Source organism: Callithrix jacchus, chromosome 20 (genome assembly GCF_049354715.1).
Source record: "Callithrix jacchus isolate 240 chromosome 20, calJac240_pri, whole genome shotgun sequence".
NCBI classification, from domain to species: domain Eukaryota; kingdom Metazoa; phylum Chordata; class Mammalia; order Primates; family Cebidae; genus Callithrix; species Callithrix jacchus.
The window spans coordinates 15,920,852-15,946,961 of record NC_133521.1 but is presented as its reverse complement, the minus strand read 5'-3'; the positions used below and the strand labels follow the sequence as shown (position 1 = coordinate 15,946,961).

The 26,110-nt window shown below is 57.9% G+C and overlaps 1 protein-coding gene across 1 annotated transcript; it reads right to left on the bottom strand.

The window, feature by feature from the left end:
* Nucleotides 1-849: 849 nt before the first annotated feature.
* Nucleotides 850-22,790, bottom strand: MMP15 (matrix metallopeptidase 15). Its single transcript, XM_002761018.6, has 10 exons — nt 22,037-22,790; nt 10,599-10,747; nt 9,916-10,044; nt 8,177-8,484; nt 7,665-7,826; nt 6,506-6,750; nt 6,005-6,143; nt 4,957-5,107; nt 4,688-4,803; nt 850-2,740 (listed from the first exon to the last, which is right to left on the bottom strand). The coding sequence occupies exons 1-10, from the start codon at nt 22,196-22,198 to the stop codon at nt 2,301-2,303; spliced, it is 2,001 nt and encodes a 666-aa protein (XP_002761064.3). The 5' UTR covers nt 22,199-22,790; the 3' UTR covers nt 850-2,300.
* Between the last annotated feature and the right edge of the window lie 3,320 nt (nt 22,791-26,110).

Genomic DNA, 26,110 nt, shown 5'->3' with positions numbered 1-26,110 from the left:
TCAACACAAAGAGAGGAAGGGGCAGGACGGGATGAGACCAGTTGTGGGGGTGGGAGCTGGGCCCGGAATGGGCGGAAGGACCCTGCCTGAGGACTCGAGAGGCCTGGCCTGCTCCATGGTGGGGGTGCGACCCCTACTGCGGCAAATCACCACATTCCTGGGGTCCAGGCCAGTATCTAAGAGGCTTGGCCAAGAGCACGGACATGTGGGCTAAGGAGGACCTCCAGCTCCGTGGCCATGCTGACTCAAGGGACGGTGACACCTCAGTCTCCTGCCCTCCTGGGGTATCACTTGCACCCTGCACAGGCCTGGGTGGGATTTTTTGCTTCTCAAAGATGAGAGGGCAGGCCTTGGGTGCCCCCACTCTGAGCAGCATGTGTGGGGAAGGGAACTTTTGGAATCATAATGACTCCATTTCCCATCTCTCTCTGTGTCCTGCTCTGGGTTCCCATCAGGGTGGGCCTGAAGGACCCCCTGAACCCAGCCTGGGAGGCCTGGCCTTCCTCTTCCTCCCTGCTAGACAGGGAGGGCATGTGGCAAGCTGGGGTGTCTTTTCTCAGCAAGAACAAATGGCAAACTAACTCCATACTCCTTCCCTGCTCCACCCCGCCACGGTGACCCCAGGTGCCCTGCCTCTCCCTTTTCTGGATTCTCAAGGGCAGCCCTAAGCTCTACCCCTCCCAGGGCCTAGTTTCCGAGGGTCATCGTGAAGAAGCCTCAACAGAATTGGAACAAGTTCTCCTTGGTGTTGAGGTCAAGCTCCCTAACTTCACATGGGCTGGACCCCCGCCCCCTGCATGCTCTTCCAGCTGGAGGCTCCAGCCCAAGGCCTTACAAACAAGGACACACTTGCCAGCTGTACAATTTATTCAGTGCACATTATTTACAGAAATAATTGTATGGAGGTGGACACGGAACCCCAGCAGCCCCACCCCTTGGCTGGCTCTCTGGTTCTGCAGGGGGCAGAAGCTGCTGGACCCACACTTGGTGCCAGCGCACGAGAAACCACTCCCAGAGGCCAGCAGAACCCCTTACCCCCAAGGTGCCTTGGGGATCCTGGGTGGCAGACCCCACTCACTCAGGGACATGGGGAAGCAGAGCCAGCTGTACAGTACCATTTCTCACAACAGCCATGGTCTCCTGCTTGCTTTGGGAAGGAAAAGAAGGAGGCATCTCCGACCTCAGGGCCGAGCCCAGGAGCAGGGCAGCCTCTTAGGCCACGGTGGGGGCTCCTCTGGGGGGTTCACAGTCTGATGCGCTGCTGGCCTATTCCTAACAATGTCTCTCCTCCCAGTACGCTGGGGGAACGGAACAGGGAGCTGGAGGGGAGGGACCCCTCACACCTGGTGCCTGGCACTGTTGGCACCCACACAGGTAAGCACCCATCCATGGACATCCACTGCCCAGGCCTAGGCACCCATCAGCCTCCTCTCCTGGGGGCTCAGGACTGGCAGCTGGAGCTCAGACCTCTAGGTTGGTGGCGTGAATGGGAGAGGGAGGGAGGAGTCGTAGGGAAGGAACAAGGGGTTCTAACTCAGGGAGGGATCTCTGCTATGGGCGAGGCTGCTGCTACCCAGGGAGAGGGGCCTTGGCAGACTCCTTTTGGTCCATGGTGAGGCAGGCCCACAGCCCTTTCTCCAGAGAGGGAAGAGGGGTGGGCCCCAGGGGAGGTGGGAGCTGGGAGCTGCTGCCGGGGGTGGGCTGGGTTCTCAGGCACAAGGAGCCAGGCTCACTGAAGCTGTGAGAAGTGGGTTGGGAAGGAACCAAGCCTCAATTCAGGCTCAGGGGCCATGGCCCATCTCCATTCCATGTCCCCTTTAGCCTGGGGCTGCCCCTGGGTGGAAAGTTATTCCTAAGGCCTAGAGAGACTCACTTGGGAGGGAGGGGACCCAAGGGGGCCGGCCTGTCTCCAACTGGGCAAAGGGAGCCTGCAGTTACGGCCCTGGGCTCAGGCTGAGGAGGGGCTGCTCTTCCAATGTGGGCCTCTGCCCTCTGCTCCTCTGCTGAGTCAGAGGATGATGGGGGGTTCTAATTCCTTGACTGGAGCGGAACTACATTCAGAAAACTCTAAACACCCTGCTCCGGTCAGGGAAAGAGAAACAAATGGTTAAGTAAGGTGCCAAAAACAAAACAAAACACCTGGGCATAAATAATGAGGGCAGGGCAGACAGGGTATGTGAGGGTTGGGAGGGGCCCCGGGCCTGGGGGCGGAGGGAGCCCCCAGGAGTCATCTCAGAACCACAGATGCCGCAGTGGGCCCCGTGGGCCCCCTGAGCACCGTGAGCAGGAGTGCTGGATGCTCAGACCCACTCCTGCAGCGAGCGCTTGCAGTAGAGCAGCACCCTCGGAGCGCCCTTGCGCTGCATCTGCACCAGCGCGTAGGTGAGGCCCAGGACGCAGAGCAGCAGCAGAAGCGGCACCAGCACCATTACCACGTTCAAGGTCCGCGCCACCTCCTCCATCTGCACCACCACGCGGCTGCCTCCATCCTTGTCAGCCCCAGTCCCAAAGTCCCCCTCTCCATCGCCCATGTCGCCCTCTGTGCTGTCCACCCCGGGCTCTGCACCCCCATGGGGGTTGAAGGGTGGCCGGGCCACGTCAGGCCATCGGGGGCCTGGCTCCACGTGATCCTGGCAGCCCATGAAGTCCCGCAGGATGGACTTGGGGTAACCAGGCTCCATCCTCAGGCGGTCATTGTGGAATTTCCAGTATTTGGTGCCCTTGTAGAAGTAGGTGTAGGCTGTAGGGACAAGGAGGCCAAGAGTGGCTTCAGGCAGAGCCCCAACACCAGTGGGACCCTCAAAAGCTGGGACATGCTGAGGGTTTTATTTATTTAATTTTGAGATGGAGTTTTGCCCTGCCGCCCAGGCTGGAGTACAGTGGCTTGATCTTGGCTCACTGTAACCTGCCTCCCCGGTTCAAGCAATTCTCCTTGCCTCAGCCTCTGAGTAGCTGGGACTATAGGCGCCCACTACTACGCCCAGCTAATTTTTGTATTTTTAGTAGAGATGGTGTTTCACCATGTTGGCCAGGGTGGTCTCGAACTCCTGACCTTGTGATCCACCCGCCTCAGCCTCCCAAAGTGCTAGGATTATAGGCGTGAGCCACTGCGCCCAGCCATGAGGTGAGGCTTTAAAACATCTTTCTTCTTCTCATTTGCTTCCCTGAGCATTTTCAAATCTGCCCCTTCTCAACTTACAGGAGCCAGACTGAGGCTCAGAGGGTTTTGGGCCAAGGGCAGGACTAGAACCCTGGGCTTCCTGACCAGACTGACATTAGCTGGGGCAGGGCCTAGAAGGGTCTTACAGCCTGCTGGGATGGGGGCTGCAGTCAAGGACCCTGCTGCCCCATGCCAGAACTGGCTTTACCTCACACCACAGAGGTCGGGTGACACAAGGCCACACAGCACCCTACAGTTGTTCTAGAGTGGAAGGAACCTGGTGCTGCCTTGGGCTGGCTCTCTGGCCTTGGGCACCATACCAGCATCCCGTCAACACCAGGCAAGGGGTGAGCACAAGAGATCAGAGTGGCTGCAGAGTGCCAAGCTCACACACAGAAGCTGTGTGACCGGCCTGAGCACTGGCAAAGCAGGCAGGGTCTCCCCTGAGTCACCCAGGCTGGGGTGGAGTAGCACAATCATGGCTCACTGTAGCCTTGACCTTCTAGACTCAAGCAATCCTCCCACTGCAGCTTCCTAAGTAACTGGGACTATAGGTGCAAGCCACCACACCTGGCTGATTTAAACATTCTTTTGTAACTATGTTATCCAGGCTGGTCTTGAACTCCTGGACTCAAGCAATCCTCTGGCATCACCATGCCTCTTCAAGAGCTGGGATTACAGGTGTGAGCCACTACACCTGGCTGGTTTTTTTTTGAGACCGAGTCTCCCTCTGTTACCCAGGCTGGAGTGCAATGGCGCGATCTTGGCTCACTACAACCTCCGCCTCCCAGGTTCAAGTGATTCTCCTGTCTCAGCCTCCTGAGTAGCTGGGATTACAGGCATGTGCCACCATGCCCGGCTAATTTTTATATTTTTAGTAGAGACAGGGTCTCACCAAGTTGGTCAGGCTGGTCTTGAACTCCTGACCTTGTGATCTAGAGTTCCCGCCTCAGCCTCACAAAGTGCTGGGATTACAGGTGTGAGCTACTGTGACCAGCCCTGGTTTTTCTTAAGTGTACTAGAGACGTTGCTAGAGAAATAGAAGAGGCACAGCTCCCTGTCTTAGTTACAATGACAGAGACAGGGCTTTCCTTCCAGGTGGATATCTTGGGAGGACTTTCACCCCTAACACTCTGAGCCAAGCCTGCCCCACTCAGGCTCAAGGCTCCCCTAGGATAACCTGGGGGCAGCTGGCTTCTGCGGGCATCAGGGCAGTGCTGAACTCCAGCTCCGACACAGGCAGGCCTGGGCTGGAATCCTGACCCTGCACCTTCCTGGCTGTGTGACTTGGCACACTCTGCTCAAGCTTGCTGGTTTATTAGTTTGCCTATCTGTAAAAAGGGAATTTTTACTATGCAGGAAGGACCAGGGTGTCAAGCTAGGTAAGCTCCCAGCCCAGGGCATGACACAGCATGTCCCACATACACACCATCACAATGCTGGGTCACATGGGGCAAACACTACCCCATGGTATGTAGCAGGGGGTATGGTACGTGGTGGGCAAACTGGGAGGGGCTGGCCAGGTACCTCCATCATTGCTCAGGAAGGCCCCTTTAGGAGAGGCAGGGATCCCTTGCCAGACGCTGATGGGCTTGGGGTATCCAGGGTCTCCACGCTGTGTCTCCTCGTTGAAGCGCCAGTACCTGTGACCAAAAACACCAGGCTGTGGACCTGAAGACCAGCATGGGCCAGGACCCGTTAAGTCCCCACAGGTGGTGGATTCTTTCTGGGTATGCCTGAGGTTGAGGGGGCCTAGCTGGGTCCTTCTCCCCTTGGAGAGGGGATGTACTGCTCACCTGTCCTCTTGGAAGAAGAAGGTGTGACCCGTGGGCTCCCACCAGATGGCCGTGTCGATGCGGTCGTAGGGGATGCCCCAGCCATAGTTGGTCAGCGGCTGTGGGTAGCCAGGTTCTAGGTTCGCTTCTCGAAAGAGCCAGTAGCGGTCACCTGCAGGATAGGTGGGAGGCAGAGTGAGGACAGGCCGGGGGCTGAGGGGTGTGTGTGGGAAAAGAATGCTCTTCTGTGCCCGCAAATCCATTCACATCCACTGCCATCCCCCTAAAGCACACAAAATCACACTCACACCGTTCTGCACATCTGTGACAACATACACGGTGGTCACCCATGCATCACCGCACTCACGGGGTGGTCACCCATGCATCACCGCACTCACGGACACCTGAGGCATACTTGTTCCCATGAGCATGAATCACCTGCTCACCTGCACACCCCCTGCCCCCGCCACCCATGGTCCTCGCTTTCCTGTGCAAACCCGACCCTGCATGTATAGCTCTGTATGGGGAGGGGGCTGCCTGGCCTCTGGGTCTGGGGCTGTGTCCCTGGAGCACACCTGCAGCCCTCAGAGCTCAGGGCTCCCTGCTTTTAGTGTGAGCCCAGCCCTGTCCTCAGGGAGCTCCTGCGTCATTGAAGCTCAGGACAGTGAGGTCCAAGCCCTGGCAGATCCATCACAGGGCGCTCCCTGAAAGGCCTCATCTCTGCAGACACACCACAGAAATCCAGCCCCAGAGTGGGCTGGGGGGCAACTGTTCTTATGAGGATGGGGCTGCAGGAGGCAAAGAGGCAAGGACAGAGGGAAGAGGCTGAGCCCTGTGCTGCGTGGGGTGGACAGGCACTTCGAGGCCACAGGCCCAACCCTGCCCCTGGCCTCTGTCTTCCTCCCATTCCCGCCTTGCTGCCGTGTCCCCACCCTCCCAGAGTGAGTCCATAGTAGGGGCACTGGACCAGATATGCAATGCAGCCCTTCACTTCCTCTTCCCTTGGGTCCAGCAGATCAGAGGTCACGGCAGGAAGGCTGCCCAGCCCCCTAACCCTACCCTCGCTCACCTTTGAAAAAGACAAAACGACCGTCCTGGCGCTCATAGGCAGCACTGATGTCACCGGGCAGACCACGCCAGAAGTGCCCGATGGGCATGGGATAGTTGTCCAGGACGCGGTTGTGCCGGACTCGCCAGAACCAGCGGCCCTGGGGAGGACGTGGTGTGAGCAGGCAGCAGGGTTTGCTGCCTTGGCTGGGAGAGATGCCGTCCTCAAACTGCCCTTCCCAGGTGAGGCTGGGCCCAGGGAAAGGACAGTGAGATGCTGAGGGGGGCAGTGGCTTGGAAAGCCAGGGCTGCACAAGGAACGGGGAGCCCTGAGCTGGGGAGCTGGCACCTGGGCTTGCTGTGTGACCCTGGGCAAGTCCCTCAGCCTCTCAGGCTGCTTTCCTCCCCGTCTAGAGCTGAGGGCTTACTGGCTCCCAGGGTCTGCTGAGTGAGGGTGGGACAGGGGCCTGGAGCAGCTGGGGAGAGCAAGTCTCAGGGACAGGCATGGGAGGCGGGGCCAGACCTTGAACACGAACATCTCCCCGCGAAGCATGGCCACTGTGTCAAAGTCCCCGTCGCAGATGTTGGGGCCATACTGATCGGGCCGCTCTGTGGCTCGGGGTGGGGCTGGGGGGCCCGGCCTTGGGGGCCGCTCTGGCTTCCCACCTGGGGGTTGTGGCTGGGGAGGCCGGTGGTCGGGCCGGCCTGGCCGCCGTGGCATCACAGTGGGGAGAGGCTGGGTGGGCCGTGGCCGACCATCTGGGGTACCTACAGAGAGGTGGGGGTTCAGAAGTGAGGTCTGTGCTCCTATGCAGAAGCCTGGGCCCCAGGGCCCCCAGCACAGACCCACCCAAGTGAAAAGTAAAGTCTTGTCCATCAGTAGACCCCTCCCCAACACCCACCTCCAGCCTCTGTGGGACCTAGGTCCTCCTTCCAGCCCCTCCTCACCCTCCCCACACTGGGCTTGGGTCACTGCGCTCCTGAGGCTGCCTGCCTGTACATCCCCTTGGGGACATTCCCCTCAGGATGCCAGCCTGCTCCAGCAGAGGCTCCAGGCCCTGGCTTCAAGCATCTTGGACTCTGCATTTCCAAGTTGCTGGGGATGCAGCAAGGGGCGCCCATCAAGTACCTAGTACAGCGGGAGCTGCCAGCCCCGAGGAGGGCTCTGTGTGGGCAGAGTGCAGGCCTTGGCCCACTGAACTGGCCCAGGGGACCTCACTGCTGGAGACTTTCTTGGGTGGGCCCTGGGTAGGGGGTGGCACTTGCTCAAAGCCACTGGGAAGTGATAAACCAGCAACACTCGGGGCAGAGCTGTGATAGGCTGGGAGTGACAGTGGGAGGGGGTGGGTCCTGGGATCCCCCAGGCACTGGTGGTCTAGTAAGAATACCACCAAGGGTGAGAAGGAGAGGAGGGTCATGAGGAACACTGGTGCCACCTGTGTCCCTTTAAGGCCTCCAGCCAGCAGCCACAGCCTCGAGTGAGGGCCAGGCCCTGGAGGCAGCCAGTCTTGAGTTTTATTCCCAGCACCACCATTTACTCCCCAAATGATGAGGGCAAGTCACTAATCCTCACTGGGCCTTGGGTTCCTCATCTCCAGAATGGAGAAGGCAGTAATGCCTCCTCCTCATGGGGTGGGGACTTGAGAGTGGCAGGCTGGGCCCGCTGGCCACAGCGTACGCACCGTAGAGATGCTGGATGCCCTGGAGGTCATCCTCGGGCAGCTGGAAGTTGTCGACGTCCTTCCATTGGTAGTAGGGTGCCATGATGGCACTGGGGTTGTTGGAGTGCTCCAGCCCCAGCGCATGGCCCAGCTCGTGCACTGCCACCAGGAAGAGGTTGTTTCCTTTTGGGGAGAGGAGGGAACAGCACAGTCAGCTCTGGCCAGTCCCAGGACCCGACCACCCTCGGCCCTCCAGGCTGAGGCCACCAGCGAGCCTGCCCTTGCTTCCCTCTTGGAAGAGGCTGAGCTCTTTTGGCCTACCACAACTCCATCTGAGAAATAGGTACAACCATCCCTTCTTGCCTCCCCTTGGAGATGGGAGGGCAACAGACTGAAATTGAGTGTAGTGATCCCGAGACCAACCCAGGGAACTCTCTCCTCCTCTCTTCAGCGGCCGCTGAACCCACTCAGCAGGGCACTGTGCCCAGCTCCGGTGCCACCTGCCCTGTCCCACCCTGGCCAGCTGTCCTCACCATTCAGGTCAGTGTTGGAGAAGGTCCAGGGCTCATCTGCGTCAAAATGGGTGTCCCCGCCCAGGCCGGGGCCAGGGAAATAGGCGTGGGCCAGAAAGCCACCCGAGCCGTCAAACGGCGAGCTGTCGCCGTGGAAGCCAGAGGCAAAGAGTACCATGATGTCAGCCTCCTTCTGCCGCCGAAGCCGGATGTCCTCGTAGGGCACCTCCTGGAAGACCAGGGGCGTGGCCTGCTCCCACACGCGGAAGGCCCTGCGTACTGCCTCCATCGAGTGGTACCAGCCCAACTTCTGCGTGTAGTTCTGGATGCTGGGGGCAGGTGGGAGATGAGTGAGCGGAGGTGGGGCCAAGGGCCTACTATCATCTGCTGGCATGTTCCCAAGAGTGCACACAAGGTCACCAACAAGCCCGTCAATATCAACTGGCAGTTTGCTTTGATGTCAATCATAAATTGAATTTGTCAAATCCAGGAGATCATGAAGAGATCACTGAATTAAGATTGCATTGTGGCAAATAAGCTGATTCTAACTAAGAGAGACATTATGTAAATTAAAATACAGGTGCTATGTGACTGGAGGAAAGAACCAGAAAATGGGATGCAAATGGGTGAGGTTTGGGAACCACAGGCTGAGCAGTTCTGATATTGAGTTCCAGGATCAGGCAGACCTGAGTTCAGGGCCTGGCTCTAACAGTGTCTGTATGACCTTGGATAGGTGATTCAGTCTCTCTGATTTCCAGTTTCTTTTTTTTTGAGATGGAGTTTCACTCTTGTTGCCCAGGCTGGAGTGCAATGGTTCGATCTCAGCTCACCACAACCTCCGCCTCCTGGCTTCAAGCGATTCTCCTGCCTCAGCCTCCCAAGTGGCTGGGATTACAGGCATGCATCACCATGCCCAGCTAATTTTGTTTTTAGTAGAGATGGGTTTCTCCATGTTGGTCAGGCTGGTCTCGAACTTCCGACCTCAGGTGATATGCACACCCTGGCCTCCCAAAGTGCTGGGATTGCAGGCGTGAGCCACTGTGCCTGGCTGATTTCCAGTTTATCTGTTAAATTAGAAAAGGGTGCGCGTGTGTGTGCGTGTGTGTTTATGGGGGGGTACTTTCTTCACAGCGTTCCAGCAAGGATTAGAGGAAGTAGGTTGTAGCCTGAGCCTGCATTTGATGAAGTATGGCGAGGCATGCTCTTACCCATATAAATCAGATTCAGCTCTGTGTGCTAGAGAAGCTTTTGTTAAATCTGAAGGGAGTATTTTGGCTGGTTGGACCTTGAATTTACTCTGGGGGCTTGAGGTCTAAGTGAACACGGGAGCTGCTCTTCCTTGGGAGATGGAGCTCGAAGCGGGGACAGAGCCAGACTGCCCTTGGGGACAACCACATGGCTCAAGGCCTCAGCAAAAAGGATGAGAGCCCCTGATTCAAGGATTCTGCAGGCCACTGGCTACCTGTTCACTTGAGGGATGCCAGGATTCCTCACCCTAGCCACCCTGGCCCCTCACTGCAGTCTGTGAAGCCAGCCCCTGCCTGCAGGCTGGTGGGAGGTGGGGAAGGACAGAGGAGAAGCAGCTTGAAGGGTCCTGACCTTCCCTTGAGGGAGACTGCCTGGTGTATGTGACCGGTCTCATCAGCATGGGAGCTGGCTGGACTGTTGAGGCTAGGCGCCCTGAGGTGGGCTCTGGGAAAGGAAGCCTGATGCTCAAACCACTGAGGAGCAGATACCTTCCTGGGCAGCTGAGCCCCTACCTGAAGGTCAGATGGTGGTTGTTCCATTTCTTCCCGGTGAGGGCATAGCGCTTCCGCCGCCGCCGCAGATTGGCTTTCACTCGTACCCCAAACTGATCTGGCACCCCACAGCGGGGCCGCTTCATCCACCTGGAACATGGACACAGAGGTGAACACACTTGCCTGTTCTGGCACTGCCTCTTCCAAACTTCCCAGCTGCCCCTCCTATGAAGTGGTGGGGTTGGGGGACTGTCAGCTTCAACTTCCAGTGAAATGGGCTGAGTGCCCAGGAGTGGCTCAGCCAAGGTGAGCCCTTCTCTCCTTATCACCCAGTAATGGAGGGTCGCTCAAGGCCTTCTGTCCTGGATACATTATGCTCTGTGCATTGTTTTCAGGGACATGCCTTCAGGTTCATAGCCATGCCTAGCTAGGAATTCATCCACAGCACCTGTACTGAGCCTCCACACTCCCTTGGCCATGGCAGACATCACTAATCGATCACTGTGCTCCTTGCTGCCAAGGCCTGGATTCTGCCCCAGGAGATTTCTCAACACAAGGCTATTGGCAGCCACTCCAACCAATCAAAATTGGCAGAGAGGACCCAACCATTTGCCATCTCTTATCTAGGCCACTCTTTTCTGGAAACCCCATATGCCAAGGCCTCTCGAGAGCAGGCCAGGTGGGGTCTGAATAGGGGGACTCACTTCTTGGTCTCTTCGTCGAGCACACCTGTGACTGGGATCCCGTAGAAGCGCTGCATCTCTGCGAGGGCTGAGGCCAAGATCTGGGTGGAGCGCATGGTGGACATGTGGCGGCTGGGCTGGGGCAGGTAGCCATAGAGCCGCAGCCAGTTCTGCAAAGAAGCCACAACCCCATCAGCAGGTCCTGGCACTGTTACCTCCAAACATGCACAGCCTGTGCCAAGTGCTTCCCACCACCTCCACCACCGCCGCCCCGTCTGAGCCGTCCTCACCTCCTGCCCAGGTGACTGTGTGAGCCTCGGCACCTTTCTCTCTGTTTCCACCTTCCTCATCTCCCCTCATATAAGAGCCAGAACAAAGGCCAGGTCTGGCCAATCCTCTGCTTAGAACCCTCTGAAGATTTCCCATTGCAAAGGAAAAGCCACGTGTACAGGAGCCATAAGGTCCCTACTCTGTGACCCCACCTTAGCTCTGACGTTGCCACCATCCACCCCACTTGCCAGACAGTCACGTGGCTTTCATCCTCATTTTCTTCAGGTCGCTGTTTCAGTGCCACCTTGTCTAAGAGGTGTTCTCTGACATTATGTTAAAAGGCCCCATTAGCTACCCCTGCAGCCCCCGCTTCCTCCCATGCTTATCACCATCTGATGCACTGTATATTTCACTTAGGTGTTTGCTATTTGTCTTCCTCCATTAGGTCAGAAGCCATGTCCACAAGGATGGTCCACAGTAGCTGACCTGACTACTGCACTGGCCTCTCCAGAGTGGGCCCTTACCATGCCAAGGAGACTGCTGGGACCCAAAAGGATTCAGAACCTCTTGAGCCTTCACCCTTTGGTACTGCTCCTTAAATCTCCCGGAAGGAGTGGACAGATGCAGGTACCACACAGCCTTGAGGCTTGGACAGAAGCCTGAAGCCCGGGTCCCTGCTCTGCCACAAACTCTTTTTTCTCCCTGGGCCCCAGCCTCCTCATCTATAGAATGGTGAACCATGGACTATTGATGGGGGTGAGGTTTGAGGAAGACAGCCTTGGAAAAAGCTGGTACACAACAGGTATGCCCTTCCTTCTCCAGGGCTCACGTGGCAAGTCTTCTCATCTATCCATTCATCTGTTCATCCATCCACCCACCCACCCTGCCAGATGTTTCTGAGCACCCTCTGTGCCAGCTGGAGGACTAGGCTGAGGCATTTTGGACTTCAGGAACTTACAGTCTCCCTGGGAGACCCAGCACAACCATAAAGCAAGAAACCTATACCCCACAAGTTACATGGCTAAGCAAGAGGGCAGAGCCAGGCCGAGTTGTGGTAGAGAGGGAATTCTGTCCTGCCTGCTTCATGTCCTCTAGCCCTCAAGAGCACGGTGAGTGCCATGGCAGGCAGTCTGACTTCTCTGGGAGTCTGGGGGTCTCCAGAATGAGAAGCTCTTTTTTTTTTTTTTGAGACGGAGTTTCGCTGTTGTTACCCAGACTGGAGTGCAATGGCACGATCTCGGCTCACTGCAACCTCTGCCTTCTGGGTTCAAGCAATTCTCCTGCCTCAGCCTCCCAAGTAGCTGGGACTACAGGTGCACAGCACCATACCCAGATAATTGTTTGTATTTTTAGTAGGGACGGGGTTTCACCATGTTGACCAGGATGGTCTCGATCTCTTGACCTCGTGATCTACCCGCTTCAGCCTCCCAAAGTGCTGGGATTAGAGGCGTGAGCCACCGCACCCGGCCAATGAGAAGCTCTTAAGGCCTGCCCGCTGAGTGCTCTGGGAGGTGAGGGCTGCCCCAAGGGCCCAGGCAGCAGGGCAGTAGCTGGACACACTGGTTGCTTTAGGCTGACAGCCATATTGGCTGGCTAGGCCACACTCACATATCTGCCTGCCACCAACGTCACATCTAATACCTCAGGCACTTGCTGTCTCGTTGTCATCCACTGGCCCAGCCCTGGCACCCGGCCAGGCCCCTGGTGTGGCTGGGTAGGCCAGCTCAGCAGCACCCAGGCTGCTGATAGACGGAGCAACTGCCGAGCCAAGGAGGGCAGCCTGGAGAAGCTGCTGGGGTTGCAGACTGGATGCGTGGCCACAGCTTGGAGGCCTCTCAGGACCTGGGAAGCAGCCCCAGGGCAATGAGGTGGAAACATGGAGCTGAGAAACCACCAGCTCTGGGGACAAGCAGAGGGAGGCAGCCCCTGGCTTGGCTGTTTCCGAGGTGTGGCTCCACCTGCTTATCTCTCAGTCAGTCACCCGTAAAAGGGGGATAGCACCAGGAGCTGCCTTATGGCCTGGGTTTCTGAGAGGATGAAACGGGAATGTGCACTTTAGTGCCCGACACCATCCTGGGCAGCAGATGGTTCTCAACAAATGTGCAAATGACAGAGACCAGGGGCCTGTGTGGCTGTCCCTGGGGCAGGCAGCCTTTGGCCTCCCACCAAGAGGGCTGATGGACCAGGCTCCCCCAGGACCCCTCTGCCAGCAGTCCTCACCTTTCTGGCCCTGGACGCATTCCCACAGCTCAGTAAGATACTGGCATGTCGTGGGTACCCTCCCTGTTCTTCCCAAGCATGGGAAACCTCTCCCAAGTCTCCTATGCTGTGGGGGTGTGGAGCGGCAGATCCACCATCCTTAAAGGACAGTTTCCCTGAAGGTGCTTGGGGAGATCCAGACGGCGAGGCCGTGATGCTCAGCCAGCTCTAATGGCAAGGGAAATGCAGCTGGAGGCTGGAGGAGTGGCGGGGGACTGGCTGCTGGCAGATGAGGGCACCTCTACATCACCTATTTGCATAAGGTAAAAATATCTCTGGGAGTGCAATCATGGGCCACGGAGGGGTTGATTAGCAGTATCTGCAGAGTGACAGGAGGGGAGGGCAGGGGAGGCTCAGGCTGGGGCCCCAGGGAAGAAAGCAGGGAGCTGGTCTGTCTGCAGCAAAGAGCTCCAGAGACCAGCAGAGGAGATGGGGCAGAGGAGTCCCTTCAACCCCAGGGCCAGCTCAGGGGCTGCCAGGAGGGTTCCAAGGGCACTATGGACCTTCCGCACAGACAAGCAGTATTAAGTCCCAGGGAAGTGAAGAGCTGCCATCTTGCTATCAGCCGATGTTGTACCCTCAGCCACCCCTTGGGCAGTGATCGGGGAGTGGGGGGCGGTGGTAGGTCTTGGCGCAGACCAGCTGAACCTCTGGATGACAAGGCGAAGCCGACAGGCTGCCTGAGCGGTGAAGGCATGCTCAGGGTGGATGAACACCAAGTGCCCATAAATCTTCCCCGGGTGGCAGCAGCATCACCCATAGGGCTGTGAACTTCCTCCTTTCCCCAGTGTCCAGGAATGTTTCCCGGCACCTTCCTGACACACTAAGCAGGAGACAGCTCGGAACACAGGAGGGAAGAAACAGCAGGGGGCGGGGCCGCAGGTGCTGTTGCCTGCAGGTGGGCAGGGTGGGGAGCTTGCTGAGCTGCTCTGCTGCCACTGGGCAAAAGGCGAGGATGAGTCCCCAGGTCAAGACACTCAGTCCCAAAGTGTTCAAGCCCTTGCTGCTCCTCCTGGTGACTGTGAAAACTGTCCCTAATACAAGGAACCTCTTCCTGTCACCTAGAGTCACAGGTGGGGTGAGCCGAGCTGAGGAAGCTTTGCTTCTCAGGTGAGGAAACTGAGGCTCAGAAAGTCTGTCAATGGCAGTGTAGGGCGGGATTTGAAGCAGGATTTGGTTTCTTCCACCACCAAGACCACTGTCTAATAAATGGGAGGGAAGGAGGGTGCTGAGGCCATGAGGGCCCCTCCCTTTTGCAGCTTGGGGTACGGGCTGCTGTGGGAGGCCCCAGCCAGTGTGGTCTTCTCAGCCATTTCTTTTTTTTTTTTTTTTTTGAGACGGAGTCTTGCTCTGTCACCCTGGCTGGAGCTGTAGGAATGCAGTGGCTCAATCTCTGCTCACTGCCGCCTCTACCTTCTGAGTTCAAGCGATTCTTCCTGCCTCAGCCTCCCGAGTAGCTGGGACTACAGGCTGAGCCACCATGCCTGGCCAATTTCTTTCTTGACCTCCAGACCCCATCCCATTAGTATTTACTGACACTTCAGGTGAGCGGCATGGAGGTATGGGGCTACCAGGTATGCAGAGGGGAGAAGTCCTCATGGCCCCAGAGCCCTCCTTCCCTCCCATTGGACAGTGGCCTTGGTCGGGGAAGAAATCAAGTTCTGCTTCAAATCCTGCCCTACTCTGCCACTGACAGACTTTCTGAGGCTGTTTCCTCACCTGAGAAGCAAAGCTTCCCCCACTTGGCTCACCCCACCTGTTATTCTAGGTGACAGGAAGAGGTTCCTTGTATTAGGGACAGTTTTTACAGTCACCAGGAGTCAGAAGGGGGGTTCCTGGCCCTTGGCCCACAGGAGAGGCCATAAACGCAGCACCTGAGTTTGGCATGGGCCAGGCCACTCATTCCAGCCCCCAGTGAATGCTCACAACCACTCCTGAAAGGTGGATTTATGATCGTTCTCATGATGCAGACAGCTAGGTTCAGAGAGAGCGAGTGCCGCACCCAGGGTCACAGAGCTAATCTGGGCTGGACCAGGCTGCTTCTGAAGCATCACCAGCTCCTCTTGGCCTCAGGCTGGGGACACTAGGCCTTTCTCAGGAGCAGTGCCCAGCACAGCACGGGAAAGGGTGCCTAATCCTCCCCACACCCAGCATCTCCAGCCGGGTCTGGGCACTGGGCCATGTCAGTCCACCCTCCCCTACGGGCTGCTGAGTGGGTTGGTGTGAGAAGCCGCTAGATCAATACTGTGCAGTGAGCAGCCGCCACAGTGGGGGAGTGGGGGTGGGGTGGGGGAGGAGGCGAGCGTCTGCTGCTACTGCCCCAGCCGGCCCTTCCAGCTCCTCCAGCACTCAGATCTGTGAAGCTGGTGGGCAGCTCCCTCCTATGGGGCTCTTATCAGACCCCAGGCAATAAGGATACTTTCTACTGGGCTCTGCTTTGCCTCTGTCACCCAGGTTCTCTCTGCAATCTGAGCAGACCCGGGCAGAATTGCCCAGTCAGGCACAAAAGAAGCCTTGTCAAGGCTGCCAGCGAGTGACCCAGCCCCCAGACCTTTTGTGGACTTGTGAGGTCCTCACCATGCCCATCTCCCCTACCCTGTAGTCTTGGTATTGAGGGCTCTAGGGAGCAGGCCAAGGCTGTGCCCAGCTCTGTACTCCCAGCCACTGGGCACAGAGCCCGTGCTGAATGGGACGAATCCTGGGGGAGGCAGGGAGCCTGCAGGAGCAGGGTATGCACTCCAGGCCCACAGGACCCACCTGATCAGCAGACCTGCGCCAAGAGTCCACTCACCCACTGGGTGGCCCCAGTACCATCAAGCCTAGCCACCCTCGAGGCCTCCATGGACTACAGCTGGACAAAGACTCATCCAGCCTGCATCCTGCAGACAGGGGGCGCTCACTGCTGCCCAAGGCAGCCATGCTTTCTCCGGACACTGACTGTTAGCCCTTCCTCAGGCTGAACGGAAGTCAGCCTCCCAGGGCTGCCCCTTGGTCCTGACTGCTTGTCCACATAACAGACCTTCAAGCAACAGAAGGCTAGGAGAACTTTTCTGAGCCTTAGTTCCCTCCTCTGCAAAATAGTGCCAAGATCATCACTCCATCCCACCACGAGTGGTTGAGAGCATAAATGGCATGACTACCCCCAAGGCCAGTGAAGAAAGGCGGCACCAGGCCGGGCACGGTGAATTGCCTGAGCTCAGGAGTTCAAGACCAGCCTGGGGAACATGGTGAAACCAATTCTCTACTAAAATACAAAAAATTAGCTGGGCGTGGTGGTGTGCACCTGTAATCACAGCCACTTGGGAGGCTGGGACAAGAGAATCACTTGAACCTGGGAGATGGAGGTTGCAGTGAACTAAGATGGCACCACTGCACTCCAGCCTGGGCGACACTTTAAAAAAAATGCAGGTAGCATCGAGCCAGGTCCTCCGTGGTGGATTGCTCACTACCTTTAGAGGCAGCGTGGTCCACGTTTCAGTGGTTCTAGGACACACATGCTTAGTTTCGGCTTAAATCTGCTCCCTTTTATGGGTCTTAAAGCAAGTTGCAGGTGGGGGCTGGGACTCTGGGTGCTGGGGAAGTCCAGCAGGAGAAGCAGGACGGAGGCAAGCATCTTGAGGTCTGGCCGCTTCTTTATCCCACAGCCTTCTAGCCTGCCCCACACTCCTTAACCTGGAGGAAAAAACAACTGGGTTCCCTGGCCAGTGGGTGGGGTGAAGAGGCCTCTGTTTGCCAGGAGTTTTGGGCCTGGCTAGGGGCCAGGCCTTGGGTCCTCATCTGGAAACCTCTCTGCAGGTGCTGACTCCTAGATGGGGCTGTCCACAGGGCAGAGCCTGGGAGGCTGGACAGGTGGGGGCAAGGCTGGGTGGGCCTGGGGAGGGCTTTTGGCTCACACAGCTCAGGCGTAACCTCAGAAACCTCCTTCCCAGCAGAATTCCTCCTGATGGAACTTCCACAGGATGGCACCCTAGGCTCTGACCTGCAGCCTTTTTGTTTTGTTTTGTTTTTTGAGACAGAGTCTTGCACTGTCACCAGGCTGGGGTGTAGTGGCGCAATCTCGGCTCACTGTAACTTCTGCTCCTGGGTTCAAGCGATTCTTCTGCCTCAGCCTCCCAAGTAGCTGGGACCACAGGCGCATGCCACCACGCCCAGCTAATTTTTGTATTTTTAGTAGAGACGGGATTTCACCATGTTGGCCAGGATGGTCTTGATCTCTTGACCTCGTGATCTGCCCACCTCAGCCTCCCAAAATGCTGGGATTGCAGGTGTGAGCCACCGAGCCCAGCCAACCTGCAGCCTTTAGCCCAGCATGGGGTTGGGAGCTTGGGCTCCAAGGCAGACTGAGCTGGATTCGAATCTAAGCTTTGCCACTCCCTGGCTATGGAATGTGGGGTAATTTCTCTTGACTCACAGTATTAGTCTCCTTTTCTGTACAACAGGATAAGGACAGTGTCTACACTTGAAGAGTTAATACAAGGACTAAATGTGAAAATGCTTACAAAACATTCCTAGGCTGTGTCCAGGACAGACATACATATGTTGAAGGTGCTCAAAAATAATGCCTGGGCATCCCTGGGCCCCCACACCAGCCACTGTGCATAGTGTTCAGTGCTTTGCACGTACATGCAATGAATCTCCCCAGTAACTCCATCAGGCAGACATACTATTGCTATTCCCTTTTTATAGGGATCCTGAGGTTCATATGGGTTCAGCGACTTGCCCAACAGTAAATGCCATTCGCTTCTGTCACTGTGTTTTGCACTATTTTGCACAAGTCTCCTATGTATCAGGCATCATACTCATAAATGCTGAACATGGGTTGGGCTCTCACCCCTACAGGGTGACAGTCACTCCTAGCAGAAGGACAAGGCAGTGCCAGTGCCCTGGGGGGCCAATCTAGACCCTGGCCTTCATCACCACCAGCCAGTGGCAGCAGGATGTGGGGCATCTCTCAAGGCTGGCAAATGGCTGGTACCAGGGTCTCATCCACCTGTCCTGACGCTGAGGCTGAGTTGGGTCTCTTCCCACTTTTTCCTCCATTCCTACCAGGGCAATGGGATTAGGGAAGAGGCATCCCTCTTTGCTTCTGGGATCCAGGCCCAGCTCCATAACTTCTGGTCTCCGGAATCCCTGGAACCAGTGTCTGTCTGTGGAGCAGCCCTATCTGAGCTGTCACTCAGGGCTGTCCAGCCAGATGGTGCCTACTGTGTCTTAGGCCTGGAGCATTCAGCTGCCCTCAGGGTCCTGCTCCTCACACTCACAGGTGGGCTTCTCCCAGGACCCTCTTTGTAATGGAGAAAGATACGAGCAGAGTCCCCAATCCCTCTCTGTCTTTGCTGACTCTGAGAACGTATCTCCAGGCCCAAAGCATTGCCCCTGCTGGAGTGTCCAAGCGAAGGAGCCACCCAAGCCTTGGGATGATATGGAGGATACCCATTCTCATCTGATCTGGAAAGCAGTGGTGCTCACAGCTAGCCTGAGGTAGATGGCAAACTGCCAGCAGTGCAGAGGTGATGATGGCAGGGACATCCAGACCAAACAACAAAAGGGCCACAGAGGGGCAGCCAGGACAAATGAAACGGCTCAGCAGGCTCAGGAGGGGGCCTTTCCCGCGCCTGCAATGTGGTCATCCTGAGTGGGCATGAGCGATGTGGGCAGTGGGCACTGGGCTTTTGGGGGTGGGGGTAGTGTGTATTTCCACATTGCTCCCCTCTACATTCATGGATGTCGTTTAATTGCAGACATCCCTTGGGGTGGGGCAAGGGAGGTGTTTGTGTTCAGAGGCCACAATGGCCAGGTCAGGCCAATACACTGCTCAGACAAGGAGGCTACCCTGAGCTGCTCTCTGCAAGGAGACAGATGACTGGCTGGACCCAAGGGCAGCCCCAACTCAGAAACATGGCAAGGGCTGGGTGTGAAGGGTATGGCCTAATGGGATCTTGGTCCCTGGCTGTGCCAATCAGATCAGTTCTCTGTGGGTCTTGACACAGTAGAGAGAGGAGGGATTTGCTACTAGCAAGAAAACAGTAAAAAGCAGAGACAAGAAGGGAGGGGAGAAGATTCAGTTTCTGTAGATTCCCAATGACAAGACCACACTGTTAACCCCCTTTTCTTAGCTGGTGGGCACAGAGGGCCTCTGTAGTTTTTGCTCCATTTTTAAAAGAAAGAGAAGGCCAGTGGGACCCCCTGGAGCCAGCATGGAAGTGCTTGCTGGTAGAGACTGAAGTGCAGGAGGCCTGAGACTGTGGCTCACCTGAAGGTTGAAAAGAGAATTCACACAGACCCCTATCCCTGCCCCTGCCTCATCTGCTCAGTGGCTGGGCAGAGGCTAGGAAGATACTCGTGGGCCTGTTCAGGAAAGGTGGGTGGATCTGTTTTGGTGGTGGTGACACCACACCTGTGAACTCTGGCAGCCTGAGTCACCTCCATGGGGCAGGCTGAGGGCCTGAATTGTAACTGGGAGGAGGGGGTAGGGAGGAAGCAGGTGAGATAAGAGCTCCCCAGTGAACCCGGAGATCCTCAGCCCTGCAGGGCAGGAGCAAGAGCAGGAGCAACCTCAGCCAGGTGGGAGTCTGGCCTGGAATGGTTACAGACTGGGACCGGACATCCAAAAGAGAATGTGGGATAGCGCAGGGCAGCTCAGTAGTGGGCTGGGGCCTGGTGGGTTGCAGGTGTTTGCCAGTTCCTAGCACATGCCAGGCTCCTTGATGTCTCAGCCTCTTGTAACTCCTGTGGCTTCCACAGGAGTAGCTCAACTGCCAAGCTACTCCAAGAAGGTCCCAGCCATGACCCAGCTGGAGGCCTGAAGCTGTGCGGATGCTGGGGTGAGGATCAGAGAGCCAGCCCTTCTCTGAGGAAGGGAGGCTCTGGACTCAAGGTGTAGGCCAGGCCCAGGAGTCTGAGGCCACAGCCCCTCAGCATACAGGCTGGCTGCTGAGGCCATTTGACTCTTTGGGCCCACTTGTGCTCAGACGTGATGGGACTGCAGAAGCAGCCTGTCCCCAAAGCCAAGTGTAGGAGCTGGGACAATCCACCTGTCTCTAGCCCTCTATCTGCATGGCTGCCAACATTCAGGGCTCCCTAAACCTTCCGAGTCTTTTCCAGCCACTGCCCAGGCCCCACCCAAGTTTTTCCCCAGGAGTAGGGCTGCAGGCCAGCCACAACCCCCAGCTTGGGGGCAGGGTCTGTGACAAGGCCTTCTTCCCTGGAGGACCCGAGATGTGGGCACTCCCCGAGCTAGGGGACTGGGGTGAGGGTGAGATGGAAGTGGAGAAGCAGAAGAGAGAGAGAATGAAGCCCCTACCACTACAGGTCCCTGCGCCCCAGAGCTCCTGGCCAGCTAGGGCGCCATTCACAATGCACAGCCATCAAATTCCATCACTGCTTCCTGTGTACAGGGGCCATCCCTAAGTAGATCAGAAACTCAAGGGTGGGACGGTGACTTGAAATTCTTTGGCACTCCAGTCCAGAGTGGCAGGTGGGCCCAAATGCACTATCTGCCCAGTACTTGGTCATAGGCTGAGGGGTAATCCTCACCAGCAGGAGCCCCCTAAAGCTCCTGCCTGCCTGTGTCAATGGGGCAGGAGAGGGTGGCCAGACTGGGCAAGGGCTGGGCTCCTATCCAGCCTCCTGCCAGGGCCTGGGTCCTTGCAGCTCTCCCTGGCCTGGCTGGGGAGGGAGGGCGGAGCAGGTGGGGAACTGGCTGGGAGGTGTAACTGGAGCCCAGGAGGAATTCCCTGCCCTTCCTCTATGCTTTTATTAAAGTAGGGCGGGGAAGGGCAAGCTTCCATCGGAAAAATCTCCCAGGCAGTCCGGGGAGGTGGGAAAGCCGCCGCGGGCCCGGGCCGGGGAGGGAGCACCAGCCTAGCTGCAAATAGAAACGGTGCTCAGGCCCGCAGCCCAGGCAGTCCAAGGGCACCAAGGCCGGAACGCGGTGCAGAGGAGGTGCCTGGCTGCTTCTTTCTCCCTACTCCCCGCCCAATCCTCTCCTTGTCTATCTGGGGCAGGGAGTAGGGTTTTAGACGTCGGGGAAGAGCGGACCCTTCTCTTACTCTGGGGCAACAGAGATGGTGCCTTCAGTGTCCACGCTCGGAGACACCCTGGAGCTGGGGCACTGGCTGGACCCGGCTCTGCGCCTGGATGCCGAGCCTGGTCACCCGCGGGACCTAGCCAGAGCGGAGCACCAGGAGGGACGCCAGGCAGGCTCCTAGCAAAAAGAGGCTCTAAGTCCACCCTCTCCAACCCGGGTTTCGGTGTAGAGGCGCTGTTGGGAGGAAGCGCTGTGGGAGGCAGGGTCTGTCCTTAGGACCCCGCCCGGGCATGGCTAGGCTTCCTCGCAAGAGCGCAAGAAAGTCGCCGAAGCGCCCCTGCAACCCCAGTCCGCGGCTTCAGCTGTTTGCACCCCTCCCCCCATCCCGGCCCGCCGGCACTTTTCGGTATCACCCAGACAGGAGGCCACCTGGGCGGAAGTGCTGTTACCCAGTTGCCCAGCTCCTGCTCCGCCGGTGGCTGCCCCCGAGAGCAGCCCCCTCCCCACTCGCAAAGAGCGCGGCTGCGAGCCAGCCAGTCTCTCGAGGAATCGGCTGCCCGGGAGGGAAGGAAGGAGGGGAGGCAAGAGCTGAGGGCCGCGGAAGCGGCTCCTGGGACACAGGCCGAAAGTAAGGTGTCGGGGTGAAGGGTTCAGTTCCCATAACAGGGGTGTAGGAGTAGCGGGGAGGTACGAACCCTGCACCCTCCAGGGTTTGGGAAGAGGTGAGCTGCAGAGGGCGAGCTGGGGAGGGGCAGCCTGCCAGGTCCCCTTTCTACCCCGCCAGGCCCAGAACAGGGGGCATTTCTCCGCTCCTTCCACCTCCACGCCCCAGTCTGCCGGCGTGTCTCCTCTCCCTCCAAGCCCCCAGCTCGCAGCCAAAGGGCAGGGTGGGGGTCCTTACCTCGGCAAGGACCTCAGCGTCTTCTGCCGCTACGCCAAGGCCCAGGCAGCCCAGAAGCACCAGGAGCAGCGGCAGCAGTCGCGGCCGCGCTGCCGCCTCCCGGTCGCCGAGGAGGCTGCCCGTCCAGCCGGGCCGTCCGGGCGCGCTCCGGTCGCTGCCCATGCTCTCGGCGCCCAGCCCGGCCCGAACACTGCACTCGATCGCCGGCACCGGGTCCTCGCACTCGTCTTGGAAACTTGCGACGCTCCCTGGCTCCTGGCCCGGCTGCCGCGCGGAGGACCTCGGGCTCCGGTCCCCGCCGGAGCCGCCAAGGTTCCCTCGGCAAATTCCCAAGCCCGAGGAGAAGCAGGCAGGGCAGGTCCGGGCGCGCGGAACCAGCTGGCGGGTGAGGGGGCCGGCCGGAGGTGCCCCCCGCGGGGTCCCGCAGCCTCGGCGCCCAGCGCCTGGGGCCCGGCTCCCGAGAGCGAGCGCAACTCCGGAGCCTTTGTCTGGCTCAGCGCTCCGGCCGCCCGGTCCCGCGGCGCCCCCTGCGCGCCCAGCTCCCTCTGTCCATGCCCGGGGCCGGGCGCTGCCCGGAGCGCGCACCTCCTGCTAGCGGACTGTGCTCGCCGCCGCGCCCCACCGGGCGGGTGTCCCCAGGTAGTCCAGGGAGGCGGTGCAGGGAGCCGACCCGAGCGAGCGAGCGAGCGAGCGAGCAAGCCAAGGAGCGGGCGCCCGATGTCCCCGGCGAGTTCGGCGCTCCCAGCCCTCCTCCCCGCGCGCCGCGGCCGCCGCGCTCTTAAAGGGCCAGTGCGCTCCCAGAGCGCGGACCCGGGCGGGGGGCGGGGACGGTGCCCCACCGGAGGCTTCTCAAGAGCAGGTGCGGGCGGCGGAGGCCCAGCAGGTGGGTGTCCCCGATTACTCTTCCCAGACGGCGGGAAACCTCTCTAGCCCACCTCGCGTCACTCCCAACCTAGCGTCTGGGGCGGTGGGGGAGAGGGGTGACCTCCAACTCAACCCCCTGCGGAGGGAGGAAGCGGGGAAGGCGTGGTCTCCCTGCTTGGGAGGAATGAAGACTCCTCCTTCTCCTACCTGGTAGGGGGATACTGAGGCCGAGGGGGACGGGAAGAAGGTCTTAGGGGAGGGACCAAAGAGTCCAGTTTTAGGTTTTAAAAAAAATCTATATATGGAAATTTGTCAGCCTGAAACCTCTTTTCAAAAGCCCCTGGGTGTCCCTGGCCCTTGAGTAACTTTGCTCAGTAGCAAAGTGAGGGTTTTGTGCGCGTCTAGGATGCGTTGCGGCAGACAAGGGGCAGGTTTAGCAGGGACACGGTTCAAGTTCCGGGTCCGCCCCTTAGCTGCAGCTCGCACGTGGGCAAATTAATCTCTTCGAGCCTCTATGTTCTTATCGGGAACGTGGGGCAAAGAGTTGGGGTTAGGGCGAGGTAAGGCTTCCGGTTCCTGGCCTGGCGCAATAGGTGCCCAAGCACTTTGGCCACTGGCTGGTGCGAGTGAAGTGCGACAGTGCGGCCCGACGAGGCGCGGGGCGGGTGGACACACCTCCCTGCGAAGCCTAACGAGCTGGACTTCATTCTATTCCGGAAGCAGCTTGAGGTCGCGGCGGGGTGGATGCAGGAGATCAGAACTAGGAGGCCCGCGTCGAAGGTCCGCGGAGACCCGGGGGCCAGGCCAAGGGCAACCCTGGCGCGGTGGACTGGCTGGAGGGGTCAGTGGGTGAGGGCCGCTGGCAGGAGGGCGGAGACCGCATTCCTTATCTTCAGACCCGGAAATGGAAGCTGTCATTACCTGAGGGCGGTTTCTCTAGAGCTGGCCCTCGGGGCATCCCAGCCGGCCTCACCTCCCGGAAATTGGAAATCAGGAGACCTGGCAGAGCGCCTTAGAGAGGGTTTTGAACCCTCCTACCAGGCGAAGGTGGAGAGGCCACCGGGGATGTCCTTGGGGAAAAGAAGTCAGTTTGGAAAAAGTATCCTGGCAATTTCATCATTTCCACGGACTCACTTCTTTGTGGGATCCCTCATCTGGGAAGTGGGTTTCTAAATCCTCCACTTTGAAATTTGCTTTTGGGAAATGGGCAGTGGTCTTCAGGCACCGACAACAAGGCTGTCCTTGTTTAACCGACCACATTGCACTCTTTAATGAAATTTAGTCCGGATCAGCCAATTTAAAAAAGTTTGAGGCTAGCCGAAGTGGCTCAAGCCTGTAATCCGAGCACTTTGGGAGGCCGAAGCAGGAGGACTGTTTTAGCCCAGTAGTTCCAGACCAGCCTGGGCAACATGGCAAGACCCCATCTCTACAAAGAATACACAAATTAGCCAAGCGTGGTGGTGCACACCTGTAGGCCCAGCTACTTGGGAAGCTGAAGTGGGAGGATCACTTGAGTCCAGGAGGTTGAGACTGCCTTGAGCTATGATCATGCCACTGCCCTTCAGCCCAGCTGACAGAGCAAGAGCCTGTCTTAAGAAAAAATAGGTGGGGTTTATGGGGCGAGCTATTAGTAAGAGGAGCCCAGGAATGAATGGAGCAACAATCTTAGAGGCCTGGGTCAGTTAAGTCTGGTGATTGTTTTCTCCCTGTTGGAGGTTCCTCTCCTGGGGTCCAATCCTGCCTTAAGGAAATGACATCCCTTGTGACCAGATCTTGAAGCTCCCAGTTATTGGTTCTGGCTTCCATAGGTACTTTGGGAATCCAAGGTGGATTTGCACCTACATTCAACACAAGATGGCTGGGTTTCTACCAGGTCTGGCCAGCACCCCAAGCCCGAAAGGACCAGTCAATGGGACTGAGTGAGATGTGTGAACTCCAGCCCTTCCATCAAGTAGCTTTAAACCTTATCCACATTTTGCCATTATCTTTCATCTCTACCCTGACACCCCCGCCCACCACCACACACCTTTTTTTCTTGGAGTCTTTTGAATGAAAGCCCAGACATGGTGTTTCAGAACAGTTTCATTTACAGGTCCCGAAGTGGAAGTGTCGTGAGGGGTTGTAAAAAGCTCTGGATCAGAAGCTAGATCCCTGGATTTCTGCCTCAGCTCTGATTTACTGGGCAATCCCAGCAAGTTATTCCCCTTTTTGGGTTTGTTTCCTCATTTGCAAAAGGAGAGTTTTGAGGTCGTAGGGGAGGTCTCCTGTTCAGTGAAGGAAAGTTGCTGTGGGCTGGAACTAGGCCCAGGACACCCCCTCCTCTAGCTGCCCCCTCCAGGGGCCCCTCGGGCGATGCACCCACCCAATGCACCATCAAAGGTGAAGCAGGCCTTGGGACTCTTGGTGCCAAGACAAGGAATAAACAAACAAGCCAAGGTAATTTCCCTCTCCCCTGGAAACAAAGCTGGGGTGGTCTGGAGAGGCACTGGAGAATGCCAGCTGGAAATCGGCCAAACAGGCGTGAGATGATCATTTCCCTGCCCTGCGGGGAACATCTGAGGACACCCAGGCCAGATGTGTTGATTTTGTACTCTCCCTAGTGCAATAAAATCCCCATCAAGAGCATTTCTTTGGGCCAGTCTGCCCGGTGGGGTGGGGGGGACCGCAGCCTGCTCTGGTCTTCCCTCTGTCTCCGGAGTTGTCTCCCGGGTTTCTCCTCTTATGGAGAATCTCCTCTTATGGAAGAGCCCCGGCTGCTTCTGCACTGTCAGAGGGAGTGCTCGCTCCATGCACTCGCTCACTCTGCTCCAGAGGCACACTCAGTGTCTGGGTGCCCGCCAAGCTGCTGCCGCCAGCCTCCTCCTCAGGCCCAGCCTGCCTACCCATCCCCCTCAGCGAGTCTCCTACTTCCTTCCACCATTGCCATCTTCCATTCTCCATTGAAGACTGGTTATTGATCTTGGCCCGTTTCTCAAAGTTGCTGCACTCAGATTCCATCCTGAGCACAGATGGACTCCCCAGCCACATCCTCCCCCAGGGGAATGGCCCAGTCCCTCTTCCTGGGTTTGTTACTGGAGGCCCTATCTCATACCTACCTCTCCTCCCAATATAAGCCAGTGTCCAAGTTTGGGGAAGTGCCGTGTTGAGGATGGGGATTCTTCTCTGTGCTCCCTGCCTGCTCATGCCCCTGCCTTCACCAAGCACCCAGTT